Genomic DNA, 13,712 nt, shown 5'->3' with positions numbered 1-13,712 from the left:
AACACCCATTGCCTAGCTCTTAACGCTCTTCTGCCTTGGAAGCAATACACAGTAGTGATTCCAAGACGAAAGGTAAGGGTTATAAAAAAAAGAAGGCATGTTTTAGATATAATTCTTGTTTATGTATAGGATGCGCTACATGCTCTCTGGTTCCTACCAACTATTACATTCAATGTTTCTTTAATAGAGTTGGAAAAGCAAAATGACTTTTATATATCTTTAAATTATTTTTTTATTTCAATTAGGTAACTAAGAGAATCCTAAAATGTAAAAAATCCTCAAATTTAGCCTTGCTGTAACTGCTTTAGCATAATTTAGAACAAATTAAAGGGGTATTGAGTAATAGTAAACATTTCATAAAATGAATAATTTTTGCCCATACCACCAATAGAAATAATTCTAAAAATGTATTTGTGGAAATTTAATTTATTTTTTAAAGTATTGTTCCTAATCCCTTTCACATATTTGTCTTATAATTGTTTTCTATTTTATATGATTCCCTTTTATATATTCACCCAACTCTTTTGAGGTCATTTCCATGTGAATATTTTTCTAGTATCATAATTTTGCAGTGCCTTTCTTAACATAATTTTCAAGTTTTCCAAAGTAATGTAATTTCAGTTTTTAAAACTTTTTCTTAGTGGTGTTTCAAAAAACCAGTTTCATAGTAAATATTGATTAAGATTTATTAATCTTTTGATTTAAAGATTTAGTAAACTTTAAAACTCTTATGTTTAAACTTGATGAAAACAAAGGTGAAAAATATTCAAACAAAATTCAACATCCTATCATTTAAAATCTTGGCTTTATTTCCATATGAGGTTGCTTACTTATTGGTTCTCTTTGTTTTACAGTTGGGTTAACAACTTTGGTCATGAAGGTCTTGGTCTCTTGTTGGATCTATTAGAGAAGCTTCTGGATAAGAAACAGTAAGAATAACAAATTTTTAAAAATAATTGATGGAGAGATTTTGTAATATGTAAAATTGTAATTATAAATTTGTAAAAAGCAATATAAAGTGTATCTTTTTATATTTAGACAAGAAATTATTGATAAGAAGAATCAGCATAAACTTATTCAATGCCTGAGAGCTTTTATGAATAACAAGGTAAGATGAATTTATATCTACCACTGTCTTTCTTGGCTTATCTTCTTTAAAGAATATGTATTCATAGATATAGTTACCTTATAAAACGATCCTGTGTTCTGTGCTTTATTACAATCTTAATATAGATATCTTCCCTTTTTCTGACAAAAATGTAACTAATTTTTCAGTTTTTTAAAGGACATACATTATCAAGTGTTATATATAAGGGGATCTATACTTACTCTTAGATAACCTTTTTAGAGTAATGAATTAATATTTGTGAAAAATAAAAATGTATAGTCAATAATATTTCTGGACCTAGATTTTTGTTTATGACTTCATGAGGTGTGGGATGGAGGGTGGGGAGAAGCCAATCCAAGTTTATGGACCCTTACATTTTCTGTTGGCTCATTTTCAGGACCATTGCTGCTTTAATACTTTAGTGTTTCAGATGTTAAATTGATAACAGTGAGTTAATGAGTCCTTGCTTGGAAAGAATATTTCTAGAAGATTTGGGGAGGGAGAAGCTGGAGTGAGCAGTTCTTGCATGTGTACATCCAATGCAAATTACATTTTCATTACTTAATGGATTTAAAAGAAATATTTGTCTTTTTAAAAATAGTCTAGACTTTTAGTAGTTTGAAAGAGAAATATAATTTGTTTCTTTTTCCACAGGCCATTTTAAAGTTATTGGCTTGGAAACTATTTGCTCTCTATGCCTATAGGTGAAATATCATTGACTAATTCACTTAATTACTTAATTCCCTTCAGATGGTGTTTTAATAATCTCAAAATACTTAATAGAAATAAATAATTGTAGTGATAACAATGAACTTGCCAAGTGTGAAATATAACCATTAATAACTAATGCAATAAGATAGTCCACTTAAATAATCTGTAAGCAGTATTCATAAAAAGCAAAGATTTTTTTTCATAAGTATTAAGACTATTGTGGCAGCAAAGATGATTGTAAAGAAATGGGAAATCCCAACTGAGGGTAGAATTTCTCTACTGATAGGTTACAAATGGGCCTTTTATAACCTGGATAGCAAATGCTACTTGAATTCACCTTGTCATCTATTCCAGAAGACCTCTCATGGTTACAAAATAGTTTTGTAACAGCTCAGCTCTGCTGTATGTTTTGGTACAATCGTGTCTAAATTAATAACAAATAAAACACCATTCTGTGTATGTTCCAGTGCCCTTGTTCCTGCATGTTCAGCCAGCAGGTTATTATATTAAACTGTCTTCTTCTTGGCCTAGGAAAATCTACATGAGGAGTTCTGTTTTCCATCATTTGTGCTGTCGCCAAATCTCTCTACTCTTTAGGATGCTTGGATAGTTTTAATCAATAAAAGTTATTCATAGTAGAAAATTTGTGCCACCTCCTTCTCAACTTTTTTTTTTTAATTTTGCAAAGTTATGTTGACATATGACCTTTTTTGACTTGAAAGATTTATAGAAAGATCCCTTTGTCTGAGGTGATACCCAGTGGAGGCCATTTTAAATTGAGGCATTTTAGCACTTACCCAGTTTCTTTATCCTCATAATAATTAGTTTTGTTAACTCAAATGCTCAGATATTGAGATTAATCTTTGGCTTCCTCAATGCAGATGTTCCTTCAGTAACATGAGTAACAACTCATCCATGCCTGCCTTACCTGTTTGCCCTTTGTCCCTATCCACCAGTAAATTCACCCCAAAGACAATATGCTCTAGTGGATAAACATGGATTCAAATCCTCCTTTGGACATGTGACCCTGAGCAAGTCACTCAGCTCCTCAGATCCTAGGCAGCTCTCTAAGACCACTGTTGACTTAGACTTTGTAAAGGACATTTCCTCACTGGGAATTCCCTATACCAGTGAAATTTTAGGTTTGACTCAAAAATCTTGAAGAAATGCTTTTCATTCAGCCAGGACCTATTGTGATGATACCCTAAGAAACTGCTTGGATTTTCTTTAATATGTTATATTATGATTTATATTATAACATGAAGTTGTAGTTTTTGAATCAACATTGTAATATATTACCTTTTTGGGAATAAGCTTATACTACTCATAGAAGAAATATTTTGAAAAGTAAAAGATTTCTTCTCTGGATTCCAATTTTCTTTAAAACACTTACTTGGTTGGATTTAAGAGGTCTTGGGATCAAATTGGGCATCAGACCCTAACTAGCTAGATTATCCTGGGTAAATCACGTATCCCTGGTTGCCTTGCCCTCGTTGATCAGCCTTGCAGTTGGCAGCAAGAGAGAAAATTAAAAAAAAATTACTTGAATTTCAGGAACATTCATTCAGTTTGACCTAGACTTTTGCACCTGCATCTTCCCCTTTCCTTTTTCTTTTCTCTTTCTCTTGGCTTCTGTCTTTTCTTTGTTTTACCTAATCTCTCTCTTTATTTCCTTACTTCAAGGGATCTGGATAGAGAGTCATTACTAAGCACAGAAAGGCCTAGATTTTGCAATTAAAGGTTGGAATCTGTTGATAATTGTGCTGTCTGAAATGCTTCCAAAGGCCAATACTCATCTCTCAGAAGAAGCATAGCATTGTGTGTGAAGCCTTAAACACAATGTGTGGGACAGATTATTCATTCATTTATTTAATTAATTAAAATAGAATATTTTTCCATGATTACATGGTTCATGTTTTTTCCCTCTCCTCTTCCCTCTCCCCCTCCCATAGACAACAAGCAGTTCCACTGGGTTTTACATGTAACATTGTTCAAAATCTATTTCTATATTATTAATATTTGCAAAAGAGTGATCATTTAAAGTCAACATCCTCAATCAGATCCCCATCAAACCATGTGACAAATAATATCTTTTTCTTCTGTGTTTCTATTCCCATAGTTATTTCTCTGGATGTGGATAGTGTTCTTTCTCATAAGTCCCTCAGGATTGTCCTGGATCATTGTATTGTAGCTAGTAGAGAAGTCTGTTACGTTTGATTGTGCCATAATATATCAGTCTTTGTGTACAATGTTCTCCTGGTTCTGCTCCTTTTGCTCCACATCTATTCCTGGAGTTCTTTCCAGTTCACATGAAATTCCTCTAGTTCATTATTGCTTTCAGCACAATAGTATTCCATCACCATCAGATATCACAATTTGTTCAGCCATTCCCCAATTGATGGTCACCCCTTCATTTTCCAGTTTTTTTGGCCATTACAAAGATCATAGCTATAAATATTTTTGTATACATTTTTCCCTATTATCCCTTTGGGGTATAAACTCAGCAGTGGCATGGCAGGATCAAAGGGCAGGCAGTCTTTTAAAGCCCTTTGGGCATGGTTCCAAGTTACCTTCAGAATGGTTGTATCAATTCACAACTCCACCAGAAATGTATTAGTGTTCCAATTTTGCCACCCCTCCAACATTCATTACTTTCCTTTGCTGTCATATTGGCCAACCTGTTAGGTGTGAGATATTACCTCAGAGTTGTTTTGATTTGCATTTCTCTAATTATGAGAGATTTAGAACACTTTTTCATGTGTTTATTGATAGTTTTATTTCTTTATCTGAAAATTGCCTATTCTTGTCCCTTGCCCACTTATCAATTGGGGAATATCTTGATATTTTTTTTTGTACAATTGATTTAGCTCCTTATAAATTTGAGAAATTCGACCTTCATCAGAGGTTTTTTTTTTTTAATAAATATTTTCCCCCAGTTTTGTTGCTTCCCTTCTAATTTTGGTTTCATTGCCTTTGTTGATACAAAATCTTTTTTAATTTAATGTAGCCAAATTTATTCATTTTATGTTTTGTAATTTTCTCTATCTCTTGCTTGGTCTTTTCTTTCCCATAGAGTTGACCGGTATACTATTATATGTTAACCTAATTTGTTTATAACTTCTTTCTTTCAGTCATTTACCCATTCTGAATTTATCTTGGTTTAGGATGTGAGATGTTTATCTAAACCTAATCTCTCCCATACTGTTTTCCAATTTTCTAGGCAGTTTTTGTCAAATAGTGGCTTTCAAGTTGGTCAGTTCTGGCTTTTATGACACTATTTTAATATTTTAGGTCATGTGCCTATGTTTCCAGATGACCTATTTTGCTTTTTAAATTCTTTCCCCCATTTTTCTTTGGCCTCTTTTAATTGTTTTTTGAATTGAGTTTTGAGTTCTTCCAAAGCCAGAGTCCAATTTGTTGGCATTCCTGGGTTTTTTCTTGGTGTTCCTTGGGCCTCCTCTGTTCCATTTGTTCTTTGTTCATTACCTGAATAGAAACTATTGATGTAATTTCTTTTTTCTTTTTCTGTTGTTTACTCATATTTTTTCCTTCTTACCCACTCCTTATTGGCTGTATTCTTGCTCCTCTATTTATTTGCTGGATCTGTGAGTTTGCTCTTTTGGGCTCTTTTGCCCTGAAGGGGCTTCTTCTCTGTTCTGCTGATTAACTTGATTAGCCTGATGGAATTTATCTGTTGTATTAATGTGCCCTGAGGCCAGATCTTCCCCTGCTGCCAGAAGAATCTGATGGTGAAAGTGAATGTGAGGAGACTGAAGGTAGTTACCCTCATTCTCCTTTCTTCCTTTCTGCTAGTTGCCTCCCTGCCAGCTGCCTGGTCAGAGTCCTGAGCTTCCTGTGGTGGTACCAAGGTACCCCATTATGGTTGCAGTCTTCACCCTGGGATCCCAGTCAGCCAGGTTCTTATGGAGGGTCTCTGTGCAGTAGATGGGGGAGGGTTGTTGGAGATTGAGATTTTTTTGCTCTCTGGAGGCTTCTTATCTGCACTATTGATAGACTGGATTAAGCCAGTTGAGTTGATCTGCAGAGCTGATTGTGCCCTGAGGCTAAAACTTCCTGAAGTAGAGGCCCAAGATGGTAGAGTGGTGGCTGAAGGCTGTGACCAGCCTGCCTTACTCTCTGCCACTTGTTCCAGCTGCTTCCCTGCCAGCTATGGTTAGAGCCCTGAGCCTCTCATAGCTGTGGTAGAGAGGCACTCCCTTCAGGCTGGAACCCTTGCTTGGAGATCCCACCAACCACTGGAGTTTCAGCATAATAGGGTGTGTGTGTGTGTGTGTATGTGTTTAGGTGTCTTGGGACCTTCTTTCTTTCTTTTCCTTAAACCTGAGAATTCAACCTTCTCTGCATACCTTTTAAGTTGAATCCATCAGGAGGGTCCCCTGTAATTGGTTTTCTGTCCTCCTCAATGTGCTTTGTTTTTGATTGCTCTCAGAGTTTTCTCAGAAGAATAACTTTTGCTGTTTCTTGGCTGCCATCTTGACTCCCCTCCCCCCCCCCACAACAGATTATTTTTGAAATTACTTCTTCACTTTTATGACAACCATAATTTGGGGGAGTTTCGTTGAAAAAATATTCGTGTACTATTTTGCCTGAGAAATGAAGAAAACAGTATCTTGCCTCACTTAACTTAGTTGGCTCTGCTAAGAAAACATGAATTTTTAGCATAATACAGAAATATGGGAATATACATGCACTTTATTGTTTATTTGGCTATTATATACTATACATAACAGCCTTTCAGTTTCTTTTTTAATAATTTTTTATTATAAATTTTCCTGTCCTTAACAAGTATGAGCATTTCTATATATAAAGAAAAAAATGTGTAGCCTATGAAACCATGAATATAACATGTAAAAAAATTCTTTTTTGTGGTATGCATTTAATATGACAATTCTCATACTGGTTTTGTTTGTGGCTTCTTCTGAAAGTTCTTCTATTTTCCTCTATGTATTTTTCGAATTTTTCATTGATTCTCAGTTCTTTTTTTTCCCCAGCGTGCTCTCTATAAAAATAATGAATTTATATAGTTGTACATCCTCCCTAAATTGCTGCTGTTTTTTTTCTTTTTTAATAGTTTGGGTTACAAAGAATTTTAGGTGATGAAAGAAGCCTGTTACTGCTAGCAAGAGCAATTGACCCCAAACAGCCCAGTATGATGACTGAAATAGTAAAAATACTTTCTGCTATTTGCATTGTTGGAGAAGATAATATGTGAGTAATATTGTATTATGTTTGCTTCTCAGAAGAAAAACCTTGCAAAATTATTTAAAACTTTTTTTCTATTATGTAAAAGCTATGAGAAAAATGCTGCAGAATATGAGGGAATTTGTGACTTTTATCTCTCTTATTTTACATTTTACCACTTAACCTTTTCTTTGTTAGTAGAATGTTAAAGATGCAATACAGTGGTGGGACTCTTCTTGAAAGTGAGATTTCTAAAGAAAACATTATCCTGAAAAAAAGTACCTGATGCCCAACAGGCATTTGAAAGAAAAATGGAAAAAAGCAAGTTATTCATCGGTTTCCTAAATTAGGTTGTTTTGTTTATATGATAGAAAAAGAATGTTATAGGGCAAGGGAGCTACATCCATGTTCTCCACTGAATCAACTACATGCCCTAGGTTCATCTAGTTACAAACTTGTGCCTTGTCTAGTCTATGAAGGCCAAATGCAAATGTGAACCTTAACATCTCTGAAAAAAAAGATTCTGCCTACATACGGAGATTGGTTTTGACCTCATTGTGGCAAATAATCTTATTAGAATGAGACATTCAAATCGAATCCAGTATGGAGATGTTGGTGCTGTGAATTGAACTTTCCACCAAATACACTAACTGAAATGTCAAGTTTGCATACTCCTTGCTTCCCTTCCTTCTTAGATGGTCAAGCTAGCTATCCCAAGTCTCACTCTGGCTTTGGGGGTCCTTCCTTGACTTGTGTGTAATAACCAGGTTTGAGTGGGTCCAAGAAAACCACTCCTCTTCCACATCTGTTAGCAAAACATAAGGGTGAAATGGTTTCAGTGGATGGTTTCAGACTTAGGGGAAACTAAAACTTTAAGAAGCTGGTGGTAAACCATGATCTCAGACTTACTAGTATTTTATGTCAGAACAGTCTCAGAGTACAAAATGGCAGATTCTATCTAACAAAGGAGCATCCTCTTAATATGTCAGGGTTTTTATTAGTCTTTAAAGAGAATCTATCCTAAAATAATTTGATGTCATTTGATACTAATTTCAGAAATCTTTTGGGAAGAATAATAGGCTGCATGAAAGCAAATTGTCTTTAAAAAGGAATAAAATGTTACAATTTAGTACTCAATTTGATAAATTATAACTGTCAAAGATTAAATCATGGTAGGAAGTTAATTTTTGTTGAGATAATTTGATCTGTATTAGACTAATAATAGGCATGTTTCCTTCTTATCTGAGCTTTCACATTAGGTATTATTTTCTGTTACATTGTAAAAGAATGTCAATATTGTTAGCATTGATTTTTGTTTCCATGTTGACTTTTTCAAGGAGCTCATTCATAAAACATGGGCTGCTCCTGTTGGCATTAACTAGTATCAACAATAGGTGGCATGTTGTGTTAAATTTGTTGTTAAATAGATGTTAATTTCACTTAGGTATAAGAAGTAAGATAAAAAAGGAAATGATTGGAATTAGAATATTTATCATGTAAATATGGGTATATTAGCATCATTAAGGTCTTTCCCCAAAGGTATTCATTTTGATCTCATTTTCAATTTGAAGAGTATTTATAATTTAAAATTTAATCAGTTGTATTTTATTAGAAATGTGTCACAGTAACATATTTTTAAATCAGTAATGGGGCTTATAAATATAAGCAAAGAGAAGGTATGTGGAAGGCTGAAAGAGGAAAGCCATATTGATAATTTGATAATGCAGTATTTTCATCTCTTTAAATTGTTTTTCTTATTATTTTCCCCATCAGTCTAGACAAACTTTTAGGAGCTATCACTACAGCTGCGGAAAGAAACAGTAAGGAACGATTTTCACCAATTGTAGAAGGACTGGAAAACCATGAAGCCTTGCAGTTGCAGGTAGGTTTTTACCTCTTCTCATGAAGCTTATTCACTTGTATCAAGTCCATCATTTGACATTTTCTGCATTGTTTTTTGACACCATTTCACTACAGTGCAGTGTTCAAAGTAAAACCACCTGTGTTATTATAAAAGCAGAGTATTTTGTTTATGATATAAAGTGTTCAATCCTAGGAAATGTCAGAGGTTATTGTGAGTGTATCACTTGGGCTTATTATTGATCTCAAAAGGATAGATTTTCTTTGTGTCATCAGCAGACTTCTGGAAACCTCCTAAGTCATTAGATGGAATTATTGGACTTAGTCAATTCACTGGTTCCATTTTCATGCTAGAGCCTCATGAAGACCAGCCTAAAAGGTCTTACTTGGCAGGGAATATAGCCTGAAAATTACCTTTTCCCAGCTGTTTTAGGGAACAGCTTATTTGATTAACAACATGTTGGTAGTTAACCCTTTCCTCAAAGGCATTACTGTGGTTTTTTGTGCCCCATGGTCTGAGGGCAGTTGAGCGATCATCAAAGGATGTTCAGTCATTTGCTGTTGTTAAAATATTTAGGTTTTTAAGAATTGATTAGCTGATGGGAGAAAAATTGAACATTGCATTTCTTTTATTATATTCTTCAGAGGCAGATAGTACTAGCCATTTTTTCTTTAAGTAGACAGAAAAGTAGAGAGATGAACTCCTTTCTCAAGTAACACAGGCTTATAGTATACCAACAGCATTATCTCTTCCTTCCAGGATGCTTTGTAATCCACTGCCTGTCCCAGTGAAATTGATATGAATATTCCAGGTGATTTTGGAGGGGAATGCTTTTTAAATTTAGTAATATCTTATTAAATTAGAGAGAAATTATTCATAGTATTTAGAAAACATATTTAAATGTGCTCCTAGAAAGTACCTAAAATTCGGTAATGACTATGGACTGTGATTATATGCTGGTTTAAAAAATTTGTATGCCTTTATTTTTAAAAGACTTAAATCTGACTTCAGAGTTGGAATCTACAATTATTAATCACATGCACTGACATTTAATATGGTAGGACACTGAATGAATGTGGATGGAAAGTAACTATCTCTTTTCTTGGATAGGATTCTCTTTCCGTTTGCTCATTTATTTTTCAATGAATAAGCATTTGTTTTCTCTCCCCTTCTTACTCCATTAAAAGAAAAAAAAACCCTCATAACAAATAAGCACAGTGAAGCAAGAATAGTAATTCCCACATTTTAATTGTCCAAAAATGTATATCTGAGTCTTAAATCTGTCAAGAAGCAGTTAGTATAGATCATCATGAGGTATTATGAGTGGTCATTGTGTTGATTAGTGCCCTTAAGTCTTTCAAAGTTGTCTTTACAATGTTGTTATTATATACAATATTTTTCGGGTCCTACTTGCTTCCCTATGAATTATTTCATCCAAATTTTCCCAGGTTTCTCTGTACCCACCTTTTTCCAATTTTGTTTACATTCATATACCATAATTTCTTCAGTCATTTCCTAATTCAGTGACATCCCCTTAGTTGTCTTTCTGATATTTAGCAGCAAGGAAGAATTGGTTTTGAAATATATACAGTGGTGATTTTAGCAAGAAGTACTGCTGTATCAAAGAATTGGTGAGAGAGGAAAAGAAAGTTGAGCATAGTCTGAAATGCATCCTAGATTTTGAGAAAGTAGAGTTGGAATGAATCATAAGAATAGACCCGATCCCATGGACTAAAGTTTACATAGGCAGTCATTTGGGAGTAAGGAAGGAAGTGGAAATTTTCTTTTCTTGCTTGGCCTGTCACTAATGAAATGTTGACCATGTAAAGAGAAGCAAATCTGATGAGGAAAAAGAGTTGTTGTCTAACGAGATCAGTGTAGATACATAGGAAACCCCATCTCTACTTTGACGTAAAGAAACCTCATTTACAAAAAATGGAAGCAAAGATTGCTTCTCTACCTTCTCTCCCAGTACACATCCTTCATGGTTCTTGGAAATGGTATTGTTAAGATCATTTTTTCTACCTTATTCAGTTGATTAGTCCATCAGCTGAATTCCAGAGACTTGTTCTTGAAATTTTTCTTTTCTACAATGTGAGTCATGCCGTTTTGGAAAATGAATCTTTGAACTCCTCCCATATGTGAGGAGCTTCAGGTGCTCATCTGAACTGGAAAAGAGCAAAGTGGGAACAGTGTTTCAGAAATGAGAAGGATTGGATCCAGTTATAACACTGACTTCCCAAGTCAGGAATTTTCCTAATAATTTATACTGATTAAAGACTAGAATGTTACTTTCTAAAAACTGTAGCAGATTTTAATTATTAAAAACAAAAAATCAACACTTAGTAGCATTGACTTTATCCAAAAATAAAGATGGTAAAAGTTTTATTTGTATATCTATTTTTGGCCCACTGCAAACAGAGGCATGACTATCTTAAGAGGTAATCCTAGAAGCCTTGTTGAACATAAAGCCATTTACTTAATGAACTGCTTTAGTTCAATTCAGCAAAGATTTCTGGAGGCCCTACTTACTTAATGCCAGGCAACTGCAATTGCCAGGCAACTGGAGTTAGGAATACCCGAGTACAAATCTGGCATCATACTGGCTATGTGACCCTAGAAAAGTCACTTCACCCTATTTGCCTTAGTTTCTTCATCTTTAAAATGAGCTGAAGAAGGCAATGGCAAACCACTTCTTTATGTCTGCCATGAAAACACTGAATGGAGTCACGAGGCGTCAGACAAGTAAATAGCCAAGCCAGAAATAGAGGCCCAGTTTTTTATTTTATTCTTTTTATTTTAAATTGTTTTCAATGAATAAAGATTATTTTTTCTTCTTCCCCAAGTGAAAAAAAACAAAACCTCAAACTGTTGTAGCAGATATACACAATCAAAATAAATTCCTACATTTGTAATGTTCAAAAATAAGCCTTATTTACCATCTGGAATCCATTATTTCTCAGTCAGGAAGTGGATAGCTTGCTTCATCATCAACCCTCTGAAATTATGGTTGATCTTTGCATTGAACAGAATTCTTATGTCTTTCAAGGTGGTTTGTTTTTATAATATTCTTACATCCACCATGGAACATGGTTCTGGGCACTTCAGTCTGTATCATTTGATGAAAGCCTTTTCATGTTTCTCTGAAACCAGCCCTTCTGTCACATCTTACAACATATTATTCCATTTTATCCATGCACTGTAGCCAATGGGTGGGCATTTTGCCCCCACAAAAAGAGCTGCTATACATTTTTTTGTACATGAGGATCCTTCGCCTCTTTTTTGGGTCTCTTTGAGGCACAGCCCTAGTAGTGTTGTAACAGTCATAGATTATGGAGCTTAGTGATAGTTCCAAATCGTTCTTCAGAATGATGAATCCATACCTCTACCAACAGTACATTAGTTAGTTAGTCATTAAACATTTATTAAGTGTCTACTATATGTCAGCACTATGTCCATGCTTTCAAGGTGATCATAGTCTAAGGATAAAGACAATAGATAAATAAGTATATACAACAAGATATAGGCAGAATAAATTGGAGGTCATCAAGAGAGAAGTCTTTAGTATGAAGGGACTCAGAAAGGCATTTTTAGAAGGTGAGATTTAATCTAGAACTTGAGAGGAAGCTAGGAAAGTCAGGAGGCAGAGGTGAGGAAGGGGGGGGGATTCTCAGCATGGGGAACAGCCACTAAAAATGTCATGTGGTGTTGTGCCCCCAAGTCACTCAACTGTACCTGCTCTTTGAGTCATTGATATCATTATTAGGCCTATACCCTGCAGAAATCAAGGAAATAGGAAAATGTTTATAGCAGTTTTTTTTAATTGACAAAGAGTCAGAAATAAGGGAATGCTCACCTATTGGGAAACTGCTCATCACATTATGGTGTATGTATATGCATTTTACATGTATGTACATAGATAGATAGATAGATATTGAAATATTATTGCAATGTTACAAATTATAAAATCTGCATTTTCAGTAGCAGCTGAGAAAAACTCTGACCTGATGCAGAGAGAAGTATGCAGAACTAGGAGAACATTTTATATTGTGCTGAAAGCTTTGAAAGACTTTAGAACTCTGATCCATGTGATGATAATGCACAGTGTCAAAGGAACAAAGGAGAAGCATGCTATCTGTCTTCTTGAGAAGTGTGCTAGATTCAAAGTGCAGGACAAGACAGATTTTTCAGCTTGGCCAATGGAGGAGTTTGTTTTCCTGGACCATGCATAGTTGTCATGAGAGTTTTATTCTTTATCCTTATTTTTTGATTGTTCAGTTGAAGGGTTATAAGCGAAAGGGAAAGTACACGTAATAAATAAGAAAACTGCATTTAAAAAGGAACATATTTTATAGGTTGCTAAGCAGTTAATGATTAAAAGCCATTAAAGAAAGAATGCTATTGAATCAGTTCTCTGCCCTGCTATAAGGCTTCCTGGCAATTTCCAGCTCATATTTTGTGGTGTGGGGGCCACCAAGGTCCATGAAGCCACTGTCCACTTTGAAGTCTAAGATATATTTTCAAAATTCTTATTGAAAATTAGTCTGTAAAGTTAAAGATCTAATGATAAATTGATACTTTGGTGATGATAAACTAGATGGGAATTATGTATTTCTAAATAAAAATCAAGTTATTATTGCCCTTTTCATTCAAATTTTATGCTTAATTAACTACTCATAGTATTGATGTATTTGTTTGTCCATAGCCAGCCCCTGGAGCATTTCTTTCAATTGCTCTGATTATTCCCTTAGACTGATGAGTCAGGTCCCCAGAGAATGGCTAATTAGCTCTAGTTTCCCTGGGTGCTCGATTGAGACATACCTTCCTAAT

The 13,712-nt window shown here is 34.5% G+C and overlaps 1 protein-coding gene across 5 annotated transcripts in view; it reads left to right on the top strand.

Moving 5' to 3' along the window:
* The window catches only part of DIAPH2 (diaphanous related formin 2), a 931,826-nt gene that overhangs the window by 224,750 nt on the left and 693,364 nt on the right, over positions 1-13,712 (top strand). For all 5 annotated transcript variants that reach the window (XM_056809150.1, XM_056809153.1, XM_056809151.1 and 2 more), the window contains 4 exons: positions 855-929; positions 1,039-1,108; positions 6,912-7,048; positions 8,795-8,903. In XM_056809150.1, coding sequence (XP_056665128.1) covers positions 855-929; positions 1,039-1,108; positions 6,912-7,048; positions 8,795-8,903 — 391 coding nt within the window. The remainder of the gene's footprint in view (positions 1-854; positions 930-1,038; positions 1,109-6,911; positions 7,049-8,794; positions 8,904-13,712) is intronic.

The sequence above is a fragment of the Monodelphis domestica genome, chromosome X (genome assembly GCF_027887165.1).
Source record: "Monodelphis domestica isolate mMonDom1 chromosome X, mMonDom1.pri, whole genome shotgun sequence".
NCBI classification, from domain to species: Eukaryota; Metazoa; Chordata; class Mammalia; order Didelphimorphia; family Didelphidae; genus Monodelphis; species Monodelphis domestica.
Note: the sequence above shows the minus strand (reverse complement) of the source record. Positions and strands in the feature narration are given on the sequence as shown.